At 39.5% G+C, this 17,021-nt stretch overlaps 2 protein-coding genes across 3 annotated transcripts; both read right to left on the bottom strand.

Moving 5' to 3' along the window:
* Positions 1–1,979: 1,979 nt before the first annotated feature.
* Positions 1,980–9,102, bottom strand: LOC147056521 (uncharacterized). Its single transcript, XM_085912071.1, has 4 exons — positions 8,864–9,102; positions 7,241–7,910; positions 7,071–7,163; positions 1,980–3,302 (listed from the first exon to the last, which is right to left on the bottom strand). The coding sequence occupies exons 2-4, from the start codon at positions 7,868–7,870 to the stop codon at positions 2,118–2,120; spliced, it is 1,908 nt and encodes a 635-aa protein (XP_085768197.1). The 5' UTR covers positions 7,871–7,910; positions 8,864–9,102; the 3' UTR covers positions 1,980–2,117.
* A 194-nt stretch (positions 9,103–9,296) lies between these two features.
* scrn2 (secernin 2) lies at positions 9,297–16,324 on the bottom strand. Of its 2 annotated transcripts, none has more exons than XM_085912093.1 (8): positions 16,060–16,324; positions 14,859–15,021; positions 13,715–13,896; positions 13,227–13,426; positions 12,609–12,824; positions 11,902–12,067; positions 10,621–10,801; positions 9,297–10,278 (listed from the first exon to the last, which is right to left on the bottom strand). In XM_085912093.1, the coding sequence occupies exons 2-8, from the start codon at positions 15,018–15,020 to the stop codon at positions 10,126–10,128; spliced, it is 1,260 nt and encodes a 419-aa protein (XP_085768219.1). In that variant the 5' UTR covers position 15,021; positions 16,060–16,324; the 3' UTR covers positions 9,297–10,125. The 2 variants fall into 2 exon arrangements, with proteins under 2 accessions (XP_085768219.1, XP_085768220.1); XM_085912094.1 differs by lacking the exon at positions 16,060–16,324 and adding an exon at positions 15,712–15,836.
* Between the last annotated feature and the right edge of the window lie 697 nt (positions 16,325–17,021).

The raw sequence follows: 17,021 nt of genomic DNA, 5'->3' as shown, positions 1-17,021 counted from the left end.
AAAGAACCGTGCAAAATAATCATAAAAATGAATGGGGTTTATGTATGTCCTCTTATTAGCATCTGAATTTGCAACCACTATCCAGTCAAAATAGGTGAAAATGCAGTTTGGTGACATCTGCACACACCCAATGCTCTTGGCAATGAAAAGTGGACTGCATGGCAACCACCTCTGGTTCGCACTTGTGATCCACAACAATCTATTTGTGTATAGTATACATTTAAATTTGTATACACATGCATACACAAAATTATTTGTGTATAGTATACATTTAAATTTGTATATACATGCATACATACACATACAGTACACATACATACTTATACATACACGCACACACATAAATACGTATATACAAATATACACACACACAGTATGTCTCCATACGATCGTACATATTCTTATAATTTTGATCAGCAATTATTAATAAGCCTTAATTAATAATTTATTACTACGGCTTACTCAAAGCATAGTCGTTTTGTCTACAAAGTAAGCCAGCCAATCAAGAGTGGAAACTCACAGGGAGTATTGAATTTCCACCTGTTTCTTTTAGCGTCTGGAGTTTAGGAAAAGTACACAAGTTAGAACTGGCTTGCTTTTCTTATCCTCACACCCACTGATGGGTGACGTTAGAAAACAGCATCCTAAAATACAGCACTCACATTTAATAGAGATCCTCACACCCTCAATCAGTGGCCCTCCCAAGTTACTTCCTCAACGCAACTGTCCCATTTGGGAACGCAGCCTATTTTCCTGATAGTTGTGTCCCACGCATCCTGCCTTGGGTTCCAGATCAGCTCCCATGACTGCCAAAGTTGACCTAGAACGAGGCCAGACATCCTGTAAACACTGCCTAGTAGACCAATCCTTTGTACCCCTGATGATGGCTAGGTTGTCTAATTTAAACGGCAATTATGGCAAGAGTACGTGTGGAGCATTTAACAATTGACTAAGTAGTGTCTGTGTCCAGACGTGCAAATGTAAAACCGAAATGTGTGTGCGCAAATGCGCTCCATAATATGTGTGCATGTGTGAGTGACCTTTGTGTGTGTACGAGCGTGCAGCAAGGAACACAAAGTATGAGAAGTTTACGTAATTGTCATTAATACGTGATATGGTTGTTGTTTGACTAAGAGGTAGTTAACATATACGTACACTGTAAAACCTCTCCATACAAACGCCTATACTTAACAATATTTTGAGATACAAATCGGAGTCTCAAGATTTTTTTTGCCTCCACTTACAAACCAAAAACGACATCCAAACCCGTGAGCGAGTCTGTCAGAGCGTGTCAGGTGATGTGACGTGTGTGTCGCTAGCATTCGCTCGGCCACTACCTGTGTTCGTCTTGCCGCGCGTTAGCATATTGACAAGTTCATCTGTAGTTCGTCCAGTGTTTGATGTCAATCATGTCTCCTAAGAAAGCTAGTGCAAAAAGCGGCAAGAGGGTGTAGAAATTAAGCACGGTAGATGATTCTGCCAGTCCCTCCTCCCTCTTAAGCGCCTCCTACAGCAAGTTGACACAACGTTCAAGGTAAAGCACTTAAACATTAAGTTTACATTTTACATTCATTCTTCTGGGAAAATTTGCTCTTACTTTTCTACCTACAAATGCAATCAAAGAACAAATTCAGTTTGTAAGTACTGTACGGATAATGTAATATACGGTATCTATAAGTTTGGAGTCAATGTTTATTCTCTTGAAAAAAACAAAAATAGGCCGATTTAATCGGTGGAACAATTAATAGGCCCTAATATTGGTCAGCCACAATTCCTGCTGACAGCTGCAGTGTCTTACAGAAAGTTTGATTGCCTCAAAAGGTTGTGCAACAAAATATCTATCTATATGCCATCTATATCTATCTATATACCTCTCTCTCTCTCCCTCCCTCTCTCTATTGCTCTCTCTATATAGTAGTATATACAAACATACTTATATCGTTGACACAGTTCAAAAGCAATGACTGAGTTTCATAGGGTGTTTTTCAGTTTCTTTATTCTGTCTTTTGTTAGTTACAAGTTATTTCAGTGACCATTGTGAGTTTTTCCTTTCGTTCACAGAAGCCTAGTCACAATTCTGTGTACACAGGAATGAACAGATCCAAATTTTGCACGATTTACCTGTGCGGTTTTGTATCAATGAGCAGCAAACAGCGAGGCCTTGATAATGTTTTAGACTTGGGTGTAGTATCTACTATATTGGCCAATGGAATTGGTACATTTGATGGGTTTATAAATGGTGGTGGCATGTTATTCACAGGTGGTGGAAGAAGGTGTCTTGTTTGGGCAAGGACAGATGGAAGCATATTCACTGGTGATGGACAAGGGTAAGGGTAAGGCATGAAGGGAGGGCGACTTGGCAAAGGGAGATTGAAAGGCTGATGAAGCAAACTCGCTAGGGGAGGAAAAACAAGCTTGGGCCCGAGATTGGAAATGTTGGGGAACAGAGGTGGGTAAACCATATTCACAGGACCATAGGCTGGCATTGTGGGAGTATTTGGAAAAGCAGTTGCTAGGGTTTCACATTTCTGATGATCCAGTACAGATCTGCTGTTGTTAGGGACCCTGACTTGTTCCACTTTGAAATCGCTCTGAGCATCGTACGAGTCTCTGCAAACAGAGGAGTCATTCCACGAAGGTTTCGATCTGCTTGCTGATGAAGATGACGAAGATGATGACCTGCTGCGGTGCCTCGAAGAGTGGGCTGATCTTGTGATCCTTTCCTTCCTTTCCGTGCTCTGGTGGCTGCAATCGCTTCCTCTCTTCCCGTATAATCGCTCATTAATCCGGTGCGACATTTGGCCAAGCTCTTCGGGTCCCAAGTCCACCCCAATGGCCTGCAGCACTTCCTGAATTTGCTGGTTCTTGCGCTCATCTTCAGGTGCCAGTCTTTTCTTCTCCACCACAGGAGGTATCGTGGACCCCATGCACCCTTGTCTTTCATCGCTCTTCTGCACTGACGTGGCATCATAAGGGGAGTGCCTTATTGGGCTAATAGATTCAAGATGATGCTGTGGAAAATGCTGCCGATGGCGTTCCTCTCCAAAATTCTCTTCGTTGTATTTGTTGACATTTTGTTGCCCAAAATGTTGCTCTCCTGGAATGTAGGAATGATCCACCACATTGTGGGAAAATGCTGCAGGTGGTGGTTTCCCACAGTCATCTGCAGGGGTCTGAATCACCATCTGGTTGAGCATGTCCACATCCACACCTTTATTGAGTACATCAAGGAACCGTTGGAAACCCTTGGCAATTTTCTTCTCAGGTACATCTTGACTGGGCTTGGTCACATGCTCAAAAGACTGATGGGAGATGGACAAAGGCAACCAGTTCATGCTATTGTCACCTGCACTTGCTTAGACAGACAGAAGACACTCAACCATACCCATCATTTGGTACATCCCCACAATCTATGTTGGGGCCTATCGGTGCAGAGCAACAATGAGAATTACCAAAGTGGAATAACACAAATGGATTTTCCTATGCAAACATTACAACCCTAAAATTATTTGATATTCTGTACGTATTTGCAAAAATGTGTGTAATCTAGTACAGGTTGACACTCAGGGACAATAACAGATGAAGAAACACCTGCAATGTTTAAATAGCTGCATCAATTATTCTGCCTTCACAAAGATAATGCTCTGTACTGATTATCAATGTCATTACACCATGTTTATTACTGTGGTTGTGTTTTTCAGTGATTCATACTGTACCTGTTTGTAAAACACATTACAACTTGTAATACTAATTTGGGAAGAGGAAAAATACTAAACCAAACTTTGGCTTGAGCTACAATTGAAACCTAAAGTTTACGATACATTATATAAAAAGACACATGCACCTTTTTTTCCCACCTCACTGTATGACATGAGACCAAACTAAGCTTTTCTTCTTCTAGGTCAATTATGTAAAGTCAATTTATTTTCCCACAATTATTTCCACTTGTTAAATGTCAGAATAACGAGAGATGGATTTTTGTAAACACTTTTTCATGACTTTTTTGGCTCGGAAGCTTCCCCCACCCCCCTTTTTTTAATCCAAATGTAAGAATGCTCATTAGTGAAATGGTTCCAATTTTAGTTTTTTCAGACCACAAGGAAAATGAAGGTCATAGTCACTGTGTACATTTGTGTGATTGCATGTCAAGTCAAACACCCTACCCAGTGATGTATTTTCATGTTTCTCCAATTGTTATTATATTAGTGCAGATTGTGATGGACAAGGCCATAATAAATAGATATAGCAATTTACAGATCTGTACATACCTTAAAACAAAGGAAAAGGGCCTCCAAAACGTAGTGTGCAAAAACTAGGCATGGCAACAAAACTTTGAAAGGCCATAACTCGAAAACCGTTTGACCTTCAAGGCTCAAACTTCATATTTTTTTCATTTGATACTCTAAGGCACTAATAACCTAAAAATCAGGAGTGAGTTGACATGGAATTACGCATTTTCAGACTTTAACCTGGCTTTTTATATTTCTTTTGTTGAGTTAGTACAGTACAGTACAGTACAGTACAGTACAGTACAGTACAGTACAGTACAGTACAGTACAGTACAGTACAGTACTCGGTTCACTGTGCATAGTGATGCACTCTTAGCAGATTCAGCCAGCATCTTCACAGTCTTTTGCTTTTTTATTTGGTTTGATATGCACAATTCAGAACAAAGTATGTTCATCTCTGGGATATCCACCTTTTCTGCTTCCTTGTGGAACATTCCCAGCGTTTATACTCGCATCTAATTGATGAACGTAGCACTTAAAGCATTTGGAAATTGCACCAATTTTTAATAATAGCTGTTTTTATCTCAAATGTTGCACACAAGCCTGGCACAACCTTTCAAAGATATGACATCAAAGTTTTCCCCCAAATTTTGGTTGAAATATTTTAAAGGCATGGTAATCATACTGTATGTAATTTTTGAAGACTGTCATGAAAAAAATCCTTCTCTCGTGATTCTGGCATTTAGCAAATAAAAATCATTTTGGTAACCCGACTTAAGCTAAAACAGGAAAAGCTTTCCAGTAGACTGAGATCATGCCAGAGTCAGACAATGAGGAAAACAAAACTTTTGATACTATATAATGCATGTAAACTTCTGGTTCAACTCATGTTGCAGCAATTACCGGTACTTGTATTGTGTCGTGAGTTTTAGCTGACAAAAATTACACTATACCATAATTCCCAAATATTGGTCAAAAAGGGAACAATAGTTATCAGCCAGCGTGCTTCAACTCAGACGGGACCGCGATAGTGTGTGCACATTTGAGGCAGCTTCCTTGATCGTTTGTGTTAAAGGGAGTGGCTCACTATGATCACTTGTGCCATGTAACAGGTACTATCACTTGTACCTGAATATTTATGTTATCGTTTGTAATATACTCCTCCTTTGTGGTTGATCTATAAAACGGAGAGGATTATTAAGAGGAGCACAAGGAGCATTCAAAGACAGTGGGATATATCAAATGCACAAGAATAACCACTATCCGAACATTAACCGAGAAAAAAATATCTAAACAATGTGGGCTGTCTAACAACCTAAACAAGATGACAGACAGTACAAGAAAAAAGGACTGTGCTATTTTACTTCATTACGAGTCAATGGTCCATCTGCATGGCCACTTACTTTACAATACATGATGGCGGGAAGTCAAATGGTAAATATTTAATCAGAGTTTATACTGCCCAAATGCTGAAGTTATAAACAATCAATCTTAATGTGATGCAATCCTTTTGTACAGTAATTTATAGAAATAAAATGATCAGTAGTGAGAACAAAAAAAAAAAAGAGTTAAATGTTCATTTTTTTCTGGATAATTTTTCCAAATCGTTTAAACGTTTTCAAAATGTATCTTTTATGCTATCAAATGGATTCAAATTTAATTAATACAAATAAAATCTACTTTTTTTTTTTTTTTTTAAGTTATCAGCTATTTCAATGCTTTTTGCTGATCCTTTAAGTTTTTGTCATGGTATCGTTTTGGTACCGATACAGAGGTATTTCATGCAGGTATCGTATCGAAGTCTAAATTTTGGTACTGTGTTAACACTAGTTTTAATTGTACATGAGGTTAGCTGTTATCTTGTTTATATTTGAAAATGTATATTTCAAGAAAGTGTGCCTTTTGTTTTTTAAAAAGACCAAGTTATCAATTTTTGTGTTGATACATGCAGCAAACCTTGTAACCAGCCCTACGCTTTACAGTGGGAGGTTCTGAAGATGATTACAACAATCAAGGATTACATTTTTGATCAAATCAGGCAAAAGAGAATGACAACATGCGGGTTATACAACTCTAAGAGACGCAACTACTAAATCATCCGACTTCATATTTCACTAAGAATCTCAGACATGACCAACCTTACACAACTTTCAGATCTGCCCATTAACAAAAGCAATGCAGTAATGCAAAGTCACTAGAGTGAATAACAGATAATTATATATTTATCATATTAAGTGTTAAATAAACGGGAAGATTGAAACGCTCAAGCAAACATGAGTTTAAAAAAAAGTGCATGTTTTTGTTTGTGATAAGCAAAAATGCATGCACTTTCGCTGATACATATAATGTATTTTACTGGTTCTTTTATCACAAACAAGATATTTAGGTTGCATTACCTGACATGTTTCGGCTTGTACTTCGGCCTTGCGCCTTTTGGAAGTACAAGCCGAAACACGTCAGGTAATGCAACCTAAATATCTTGTTTGTGATAAAAGAAACAGTAAAATAATTGACAAGTGAAAACAAAATGAACATAGTACAACTATATATATAATGCACAGTGAAATGTTTTAAAATAAAAAATCTATAAACCACCTATTTTTTAGGTTGAATTTGGATGTTTTTCGATGAGTCTGAAATGACATTCTGGTGTACTTTATTATTATCTTTGTAAAGGCAAACTTTGACACAGCACTGTTTTGAATTTTACGTTAAATTTAGGCAACAAATGCTCCACTGCATTAAATGCCATGTGTGGCGCTTAAATGCCAACAATATTTTTCACAATTTTTTTTCTTGTTGAATTTTCACCATAACTTGCTTTACGTGACATGAACCTACCTGTCTTTTCGATTCATCCAAATAATCCCTTGCTTGATTTTGACGATGATCTGTAGGAGAGCTATTCTTCCTTTCTTTGGATCGGCTATGCCTCTATTCATCAACACAAGTCAGATTACATTGTTACAAGACAACTCCACAATTTCCCACTCTGGTTACAAGTTTTTTACCTTTTTTGAGTCTTCTGTGGAAATTTTGCTTTCAAGTGAGTAACTGTGGTTTCTTTCGTGATCGTCCCTTTCTTTGCTATATGTAGAAGGTTGCCTGTGACTGGAGTTATAGGCTTGGTGGTACCTTGAAGTCGACATTTCACGCCTGTGTTGGCTTTGGGAATCTTGCATACTCGGTCTGTATTTAAAATCGACTTCCTGAGGCAACTGATGTTTAAAGTCCTTTGAAAAACTATTTGGCGACTGCCTATATTTTTTGCCATCAGGCTCACACCTATAGCTGGAGTCATCACGACTGTCACCTGTGAACCATCGCCTTTTCTTTTCGGCAACCCTTCTCTCCGGGGAAGACAAGCGTCCCCTCGCTGGACTTCCCCTATCTCCATCTCTGTCTCTGACCAGGGAGTCTTTAGAGTACATCTTTTGAGGGGGGTCTCTGTAGTCTGTACTTCTGCTGCTTCTTTCTGTTCTACCAGGCCCAGTTCGAAAATGACTGTGATAGGAATCCCACTGTACATCCCGACGGTATTCATGCCTCTCTTCCTGTCTATCATTGTAATCATCCCTCCATTTTCTGTCTCTGTCACAATGGAGCTGCCTTTGGCCATACTCGGGTCGTTTTGAGTGCATCCTCGCACGACAACTCCAGCATGTGATGCAGTGGCAAAAACTACAGGGAGAGAAAAGTGAGAGGCATTAAAAGTGTATCCACCACAAAGGCTTCGAGGTGAGTAAGATCATTTTCAAATTATTAAGCACATATTTAATTACATTTCCTTTTATCCTTCTGCCAAACGTGATGTGAATTGCTCAATCCGCAATCCTTCTGCCAAACGTGATGTGAATTGCTCAATCCGCACACACCATTTTTTAACCAGACACAGATTGAGGTCTGTTGTGAAGCGTGATGTTACTTGACCTGCCATGGGGCTCATAAATTTCATGAATTTCAACGTATATTTCATAAATTTGAGCAACTATAAATGCCTATTAATTGTGTAATATTTATATAGTGTGTATTTTGACAACTTGTGGAGGGTTTGTTCATTCTCAAATGTGAATTTCTTTTTTTCGTATGCATTTTTTTGAGTGCCAAATTACACCACATCTCATCACCTGACCATCATCTGCAAATTTCATTTTGCCTCTTTACCATTATTTTGTCAACTCTGGCCTTTTGCTTTCTATGATTGCTTTGAGTCCATCAATTCATCATTATTACATATAGTATGTTACTGTGTTTGGCAATCTTTCTAAAGACGCCAGCCTTTAGGAAGGTTCTGAAAGTTTGAAAGTCGGATTCAACAAAAGGTGGCAAGAAACTAAATGCATTATCACCGGTTTGAAACAATCACAACTTTAATGTTTAGCTCAGAAAAATTATAGTTGCGGCGCTACAATTGCCTTTCAAAGATGTGTCTGATAATCACTGCTCATCTCATGCACACATATGGTCTGTGAAGCTTTTGATTTGCATTCGTCGATTCAGATCTCATGTCAATATTACCAATTTACAGACGCTACAGTTATTGGGTTCCAGCAAATCGCTTTGGAGACCAATGTAAGCTAGCAATACTCAGCACTTAGCATTTCATAAATTAACTTGGATTTCCCAATAGTCACCTTTGCTTCCAAAGACACTTGGATGTTGATTGGAGACAGATTCCCCTTGGCCACAAATAAATGATTTGCACTAAAATTGCAAGGTTATGTTAGTGGCAGTGGTGTACGCCAACGCGCCGTTCATCTGCTTCAACAGTCGCCATCGGAACTCTGGAGCTTGAGACTGTGGATTCAGCCTCTATCGCCACCTACAGGATGGAGTATCGTCGTTCGTGGCCCGGTACTCTCACTTTCGCCCTGTTACCACAAGATAGCAGACTTGCACTTAGTCTGGGTCTTCCTACCCGACACCTGAGCAGGCCGAATATTCCTTTGGGAATTTGGAATGATAGGCAGGGCAAACAAAATTTTGAGTGAGTCGAGGGGTGTGCACACAAAATAATTTATAGTCCTGAATGTCCCCATTTTATGACATTGAATTTTAATTCCACTGTGATTTTTATGGGTTCTTTGAAAGAAAATCACTATGACTCTTTTCCTCTCTGCTCTGTGCACAGATGTACTTCAGTTATATTAATGTTCTTGAGCACATACAAAAGATACATTTTCTGTGTTTTCCTTGCATGCGGTTGTTTTTCTGTATCCATTATTGCAGCTGAAAGCCTGAAACAATACAAATTTCTCCATTATGAGAACGTTTTCTTATTTAATCTTATTTCCTCTTATTCACATTTATGGTATTTCTTTTACTTTGCGCTTTGGTGTCGAGACTCGAAAAGAAACAGGTGTCGTTCTAGACAGTATTTATTTCACATTGTTCATGTAGCCATACTCTATACAATGCTGAAGTGCATAACCATTGCGACATTATTGCACGTGCCATCTACACCATTATTAACACTACAGACACACTTTAAATATTTAGTCTTAATTCATGATATTATGGTATCAAGCAATGTGTGTGGTGAGGCAGCGACAAGTTGGAGGATAAACGTTCCAAAAAGCCCACTGTGGCCTCTCCTGCCACTTTCCATTTGCTGGGAATGAACAGTTGAGGCCACTGTAAGCTAAAACAGTTGATCATCATACATGACAGCTTCATGTACATGCAGAGAATAAGCCACTGACACCACAAACAGTGTGACCTTTAACCTGATTGGCTGTTCCAACAGGATGGGGAAAAGTGTTGTTCCTAACTTAATGTTCACAGTTAATTGGTTAGATTGTAATTTCTATGCACTATAAGAAACGTTGTTGAACCAGGGCAAGTTTTCAGACTGTGGTAGATCATTTGGGATCAAAATCAATAGTCTTCCCACCTATCATTGATAGAACTTGAGCTCCGTGTCCACACAATCAAAAAACAAGTTTCCTAGTTCATCGCCTGCTATCTCTCCACTCAACATGGCGGAAATTTCACTCAGACACTGCGACTCGAGGTCCCTCAGAATCTCATATATGGCCACGCCCTTGTCCTGCCAGGAATAAGAAAAAGGACGTACAAACAAAGAGAAATAACTGGATGAATTTGAATTTGATTAGTCCTGCCAGCTTTGTATTTTTGGTTTCTATTGTTGGCAGGATTCTGTAAATTGACAAAGTTGTTTCAATAAATATTTAAAATGTGTTCTCTGAATCATTACTGTACACTATAACGCAATGCACTTACTGTGTCAAATTGTTAGTAGCGCTCATTCTAATCTCTGACAAAACACTGAGCAACTCAACATTATTGTTAAGGTTTGATGTACATTTGAACAATGCATTTCATGTGTGAAGTAAACGTGTTTTTTTTTTTAAACAAGTAATTGACCTACCGGGTCAGTCTTCATGGTGTTAAGCGCCTCCTGGTGAGCCTTGTAAAGGTCATGTCTGCGGTCCACCTGTCCCTGAAAGCGCGGCTGCTTCCTTACAGGATCATCAGGACCAAAGTATGGAGAGACCACACTAAGCACAGGTGTGTAATCCTTAGAGAAGATATAAGGTTTGAATATGGACCTGGAGGATGAGGAGCAAGAAATGACGAAATGGAGGAAAAAAAAAAAAAAAAAGTAATTGACACAGAAGTACATTCAAGAGCTTTTCCAATAGAGCTTTTCCATCGTACCAGTTCCACACTGAAATGGCCGAGACTGGTTGCTTTTCCATTCGATTTTTGGGGGTCTTATGGTTACAATGGAACTGCTTTGCAGAACCTCCTCCGAGGTGGTTCCAAAACGCAGGACAAGCGGGGCCATTATGTCACTATTATCTGATTGGCCAACGGATGTTGCGTTTCTTAAGCAATGTGGCAAGGAACTCAACTGCACACACACATATAGTTTTTCGTCCAAAATAAATTTGTTAACTTCACTATATTTCATGTATACAGTAAAAAATCTTTAAGAACAAATTTTGCCACTTGTCGACTGAAAATAGCATCCCATGTATGTACTGAGGGCTCAGGTAACACCCAATCAATAAAACAAAATATTTGTAATCCGAAAATAGATTTTTCATCTGTGTGAAAACCTTTGTGCATCTGATGGGCTGTAATTTGCAACCACACCATGCAACAACACCATTGGCCGAAATTCACCAACTCATGAAATATTATGACAAAAACTTGCAAGTGTTCACTATGCAGTGATGACTTGCACAGTTCAGTTCATTCTTGCCCCAAATGAAAAAGCAACGGCGGGCGAACCGAGCCAAATAAGGCTGGTCTGGAGGCATTTAATATTAAAGCCCATATCCGACTGAGGGGCGAACAATTGTGAGTGTTGTCATAATGTAACGTTACATTCTCTGCATGGTTCGGCATTGTTCGTTCAAGGTCGCAAATGTTAGCCAAACTGCCGTTTCTCATAGTATTTCACAGATTTTGCTAGCAAAGTAAACATTTTTGAAATACCAAAAGACTCAAGGCATTAATATGAACAGCCTTTAGTCCATTAGTATTAATTGCTAAAAACCTTGTTAACAGCCAAAGAGTTTTTTCCCTTCAATTTTTACAATTGCTTGCTTGTCGGAAAACTGCTCTGTCTGTTAAAGTCATTGTTTTTCAGTATGTTTGGAATATATATTTGGGTACTTTGGGGGTTTTGAAATTTACAAACCGAGAGGGGTCTGGAGTAGCAGTGAAGAAGTGGATGCAGGGCAGGTTGGTGTTTCTGGGCAGTATAGATACCATACTGCCTGTGGTGCAAAAACCGCCAGAGTCCATGCAGATGCCACTGGGCTTGTCCCTTAGAATAGACATCATCACCTCTGCTGTCATGGAACCTAAACCATACCGGAAAATTACTGCAGAATCCAATAGTATACATTCTGTACATAGGATAAGTATTCAACTCAGTTATCCAAATAGCAAACTTTGTACCCCGTGAACATAAGCAAACCCATTCAAGTTCAGAAATTAATTTACAATATTGCTCTTCCTAGTCACATATGATGAGCATAGTAAGACACACTGAGACAGAGGTACAAGGCTGTAGATGCAAACATTAAAATCAAACAAAAAGTAGACATCAGCCATTTATATTCATTAGTTATAATTTTTCCCCTCTATGTAATTCTTGAAGTGCATTTGGCTTTTTTAGACTCGTATTTTAAAAGGGTATGCTGCATGATAGTTATTCATGCACCAATGGTAATATTTAAAAATCTTTACGTATAATGCAATTAATAACCAAAAATAACAGAGGGAATTACAATCCAACATTGTTTTATTATTTCTCTTTGTTTTTTATTTTTAATACAAACAGCCTTACCAAAGCCAATTCAGAATTTTCTGGGTCGTACTTTCAAAGCCTATGACCCTCACCGTCATGTTGCTGGAGCAGTTCTGCACCCCCCTTATAGCGCTTTTTGGCAAGCTCCATCCTGACAGGTTGCGTCTCCGGGCTGAACACTTGTGAAAAGTTAAACTCTCCTACACCATCCCACCAGCCCTGAGCCTGGGCCACACTCCGCAGCTCAGGATGCTCTGCAGAAATGTCGGTGCCGATGGTCAACTGGTTGGAGATGTTTGTCACACCCTCTGAGAAGAGAAATTGGCTTTTACACACGGGCTAAATGTGACTTTGTGGCTAGTCAACAGGAATGTGGGCAAAGTCAGGTTTGTCAATTTCAAAGAACAGTGTTGCCTCGCTTTAACAAGGTTCACCTTTCACATTGCTGATTGGCGGATGTTTTTTGGGGGGTGTCATTGTATCATGACTTAATTCATTTTAACAGCAAATGGAGTGCACTTATATAGTGCTTTTATGTACACCATAATGTTCGAAGCGCTTTACAAAGTCTCACGTTCACCCATTCGCATACCCGTTTGGAGTCACTCTGAATAACCAAACAACACTTTTGAACAACGTTCTGTTGGGAAACTCAGAACCTTATTCAAATGTGACGTTGAGGCGGAGGAAATCTCCATGAACAGTATCACCTGAGATCTTCTGTGCCGCCCACAGTCTTCCAGCTGTTTCCAGCACCCAAGCCTCATTACGGTCCACGAGAAGGAAAGTGTTATGGTAGCTAAAAGGTTCTGGATCTTCCCTACATTGACCTCCTTGTCCGTGCTGCTCCAGGAGGCCAGTGATGACGGTGAGCGCCGCCCGTGCACTGTCACCACGCTCCAGGCCCAACCTGAGGGGAGCAGAAATAATGCTGCTCTTAGCATGTTTGTCCTTAAATTAAAATCAATAATGAATAACAAGCAAACAAGCAAAAGAACAGCAGGCACTTTTGAACAGTTCACGTGAGTCAATGTTGAACTAAATCTTCAGCTGTCGAGAGATGTAGGTGGCGGATTGACCATTGAGTAAATAAAAGGTGTTCCAAAACACCACTTACTTTCAAATCATTTACAAAAAGACTGAAACATTGAGTTGCTCCAGATGCTGTTGTCAGTGTGTTCAGCAGTAGCTAGCTCACCTCACAAGATCCATGCCCAGCAAAGCCTCTTCAGGAGTAACAGCCTCCCGAGTCCAGACTGCCTCATTCCCGATACAAACTCCCTGATCGTTGGCTCCCATTTCAGCTCCCCACATCCAAGCTGGTTTACTCAGAATGACAGCATATGTCTGCTCCACTTGAGGGATCTGTATGTACGTACACTACGAATGAAAGAGAACAACAAATTGGAAAGACATTAATTAAGAAGGAGATAAACGAGACCGATGACCCCTGGACTGTCGAGATGTTCCCCAACACATTTCTCTGTGTCAATACACCCCCACCCCCCAGAAAAGTAGTTTTCCTTTTTGGGTGGCTCGCAAGCTCAAATTGATTATCTGAATTCATCTAATAATTAGTGGAAAAGGTGGAAATGATAACATATCCATTTCAACGGGTGCGTTTGAAAACTACTGCACTAGAGAAAACCTCAGCTGGCAAACTTGTTCATAACTCTGTTTGGCTCCAATAATTCCATAACTCGTCAGTTTCTTTACCAATTGTGACACTGGTTGATTAAAAATATCAGACATGCATTTATAATACCAGACACAGAGGTAAGGTTGTAATAGCGGCTTTGCTAACATATTACATACTGTATTAACGGAAGATCAAATGCTGTCTTTACAACAACAAAAATAATAAACTTAACCGAATAGTAAATATTCTTATGGTTTTCTTCCTATCACATTCTTGAACAGTGTATAATTAATTGAAACATAAACAAAAGGTCTGAAAAAAATATTCAAAAATTCAATTTGTTGTTTTGGAATTAAGGTCAAAGTTGAAATATAGGATCATTTTCTGACTCCAGGGAAATACAGCTGCTGGCATGGCTGTCATTTTTAAGTTTAAAAAAATAAAACCCAAATTTAAACTGGTCATCAATTACGTATTACAATACATTGTTTTTTGCTATTCGCGGGCAAGCTGTCCTCAACCAATAGCAGAGGTCTACTGTACATTTTTACTGTGATGCATGTAAGTGACCCTCAGTTGCTATGCAATAAATAGCTGGTACTAGGTACAGTATAATATGAATTGCTGTTTGTTGTTGTTGAGCACCTGATACCCCCAAATGTCTATGTGCATCATTGGAAATAAGTGACTATAGTGATATTACCTCCAGTATGCTGCCGGGAGGGTGAGATGTTGGGAGATAATGTACCACTTCCTGCACCTCATCCCGGGGACGGTCAGAGTTCTTCCCAAAAATGACATGGTCATCAAGAGAGCCAGGCGGCAATGAAAGAAAACAGTCACATGACATGGGATCTTCTGCCATCCTAAAACATAAAGGAAATTCAGAAATTCTTAGCTTCTTATAAAAGAAAGCAAGAAATCCTCAAATGGTGCTCTCATACACTGCAGAATCATGGCTGTTACTTCTGGAGCTATATTAATACACCTTTTTTGTATTATGAAGTATCATTTTCACAAGAAAAATAATTTGACATTTTATTTGTAGTTAACAGAAGACAGAAACGCAGGCAAGTTTGATGGTAGCTATATCTTCAATCACTATTTCCTTCTGTGCTTACATACTGTACACATTTCAAAGGATCCCTAAAAATACTTGTGGCAATATGGGCACGTGATGATATGTGATTTTAAGAATTGGTGTCTAAATAGTCTACTAATTTGAAAAATACTGTAATAACCATTTTATTACCTTAGTATACTGTATGCTTTATATTCTGATTGGCGTTGACATCCTAAAAAATCTGAACCTATTGAGTCACCCCTCGTGTTCGTTTTGTGTTCAGTGTAACAATGATGTGCCTGCATGTCTTTAAAAGTCTTTAAAAGGTTCTGCAGCAATGTTTTTAATCCTTTGACGAGTGTGTGCGCGCGTGCGCGTGAGTTTACGTGTACGCGCGCAGCACTGCAAATCTGCATTTATGTGCGGACGAGAAGAAAAAAAAAATCCACCCAAACCCTCTTGTTGAGTCCCAAAAGTGATAAACATCGACTACCTCTTCCACGCCAGCGACGGCTAAGGATTAGGAAGCAGTTATGTGCAGAGAGCACTTTATTGACTGTAATCTGCACAAATCCGCCCACCAACACTGCCGAAGAATCGCTCCGACTTCACGTCAACGTCAGCGTTTAATTCCGGAAATAAATTCAGCGAATGTGAGATAGTTGCAGGTTCCGTGTTTATTGAACAAGAAAGGGCCTGAATACAAAATGCTCGATAAATGCAACGCGCATGTCGTGCAATGTCTAATGCCTTTTTTTGGGGGGGCAACTACAGTGCTAGTGTCAAAACTGTGTAAACTAGCGCAATCACCATTACAATTGCTGCCAAATACGGAATTTACCTGTCGGAAATTGTGAACGCTGACAACACCGGCTGGGGACAGACAGGTTGGAGACACAAGAGTCACGTGACCAAGAAATCCTAAAGTGTGTACTTAAAAGGACTCGTTTCTCCTGGCACACCTTTATCTTGGTCTCCTGTCGCTCATGTGAGCAAGGGCTGCTAAACGCTGTTTAACATTAGCTACGGCTGTCAACATTGCTTCATTTTGTTTGCCAAAATTGTCGACCCCGGAATGCTTACTACGGCAAGCCGTTTGAGTATTTCGTTGTGCTATGAGTGCACGGATATCTATTGGGTCATTCTGGAATTGGGCGATGATAAGAACACTAACACTTTTGAAAAACGACCATTTATTTAATTTTTGCCACTTTCTAGTTTGTTTGTTTTTTTTTAAAGAAAGAGGGCGGGGGGCATTATAGAATTTAATTCGTCCAACTCAGCCATTAACTGTTTGTGTAAACTTCAGGAGATATTTTCATTGTTGTGTTGTGGTGTTCGTATACGGAATTCCCCCGGCGGAACCTAAGGTCGAAGAGTGTGTGTTGAACGTGTGGTTTTATGTAGTGACGCTCGTCCATTGTGTGTCGTATTTTTCCCCTGCTCGCAAGCACACGGGTGTCAAACTCAAGGCCTGGAGGCCAGCTACGGCCGCCACATCATTTTCTGTGGCCCACGAAGACAAATTGTGCATCAAATTCGTGTGTCATGACTACAATTGCAAATTGTCTTCACTTTTAATAATATCTTTTTTTTAAAATATTTGACCAGTTTTTACTCGTCTGATTTGAAAACTAGTCATTTGTCAGTTTGTTTTGTAGCTTTTACTGTATATAATATGAGATGTTCATACATTTATTTGGGTTGAAAGTCATAATGGCCCTCCGAAAGAAGCTATGACTACAATGCGGCCAGTGAAAAAAATGAGTTTGACACCCCTGCTCTAGCATGTTCAATAAAGTT

Source organism: Syngnathus leptorhynchus, chromosome 5 (genome assembly GCF_054491065.1).
Source record: "Syngnathus leptorhynchus isolate UIUO chromosome 5, UIUO_Slep, whole genome shotgun sequence".
Lineage (NCBI taxonomy): Eukaryota > Metazoa > Chordata > Actinopteri > Syngnathiformes > Syngnathidae > Syngnathus > Syngnathus leptorhynchus.
The sequence above is the reverse complement of the archived record's forward strand: the minus strand, read 5'-3'. Positions and strand labels throughout refer to the sequence as shown.

Coding starts and splice junctions, on each gene's coding strand:
- LOC147056521 (XM_085912071.1), bottom strand. CDS start 7,870: ATGCACTCAAAACGACCCGAGTATGGCCAAAGGCAGCTCCATTGTGAC. Junction 7,164..7,240: donor CCACAGAAGACTCAAAAAAG/GTAAAAAACTTG, acceptor GTTGATGAATAG/AGGCATAGCCGATCCAAAGA. Junction 3,303..7,070: donor TGGATGAATCGAAAAGACAG/GTAGGTTCATGT, acceptor ATCTCCCATCAG/TCTTTTGAGCATGTGACCAA.
- scrn2 (XM_085912093.1), bottom strand. CDS start 15,020: ATGGCAGAAGATCCCATGTCATGTGACTGTTTTCTTTCATTGCCGCCT. Junction 13,897..14,858: donor CTCCCGGCAGCATACTGGAG/GTAATATCACTA, acceptor TTTCATTCGTAG/TGTACGTACATACAGATCCC. Junction 10,279..10,620: donor ACACCATGAAGACTGACCCG/GTAGGTCAATTA, acceptor TATTCCTGGCAG/GACAAGGGCGTGGCCATATA.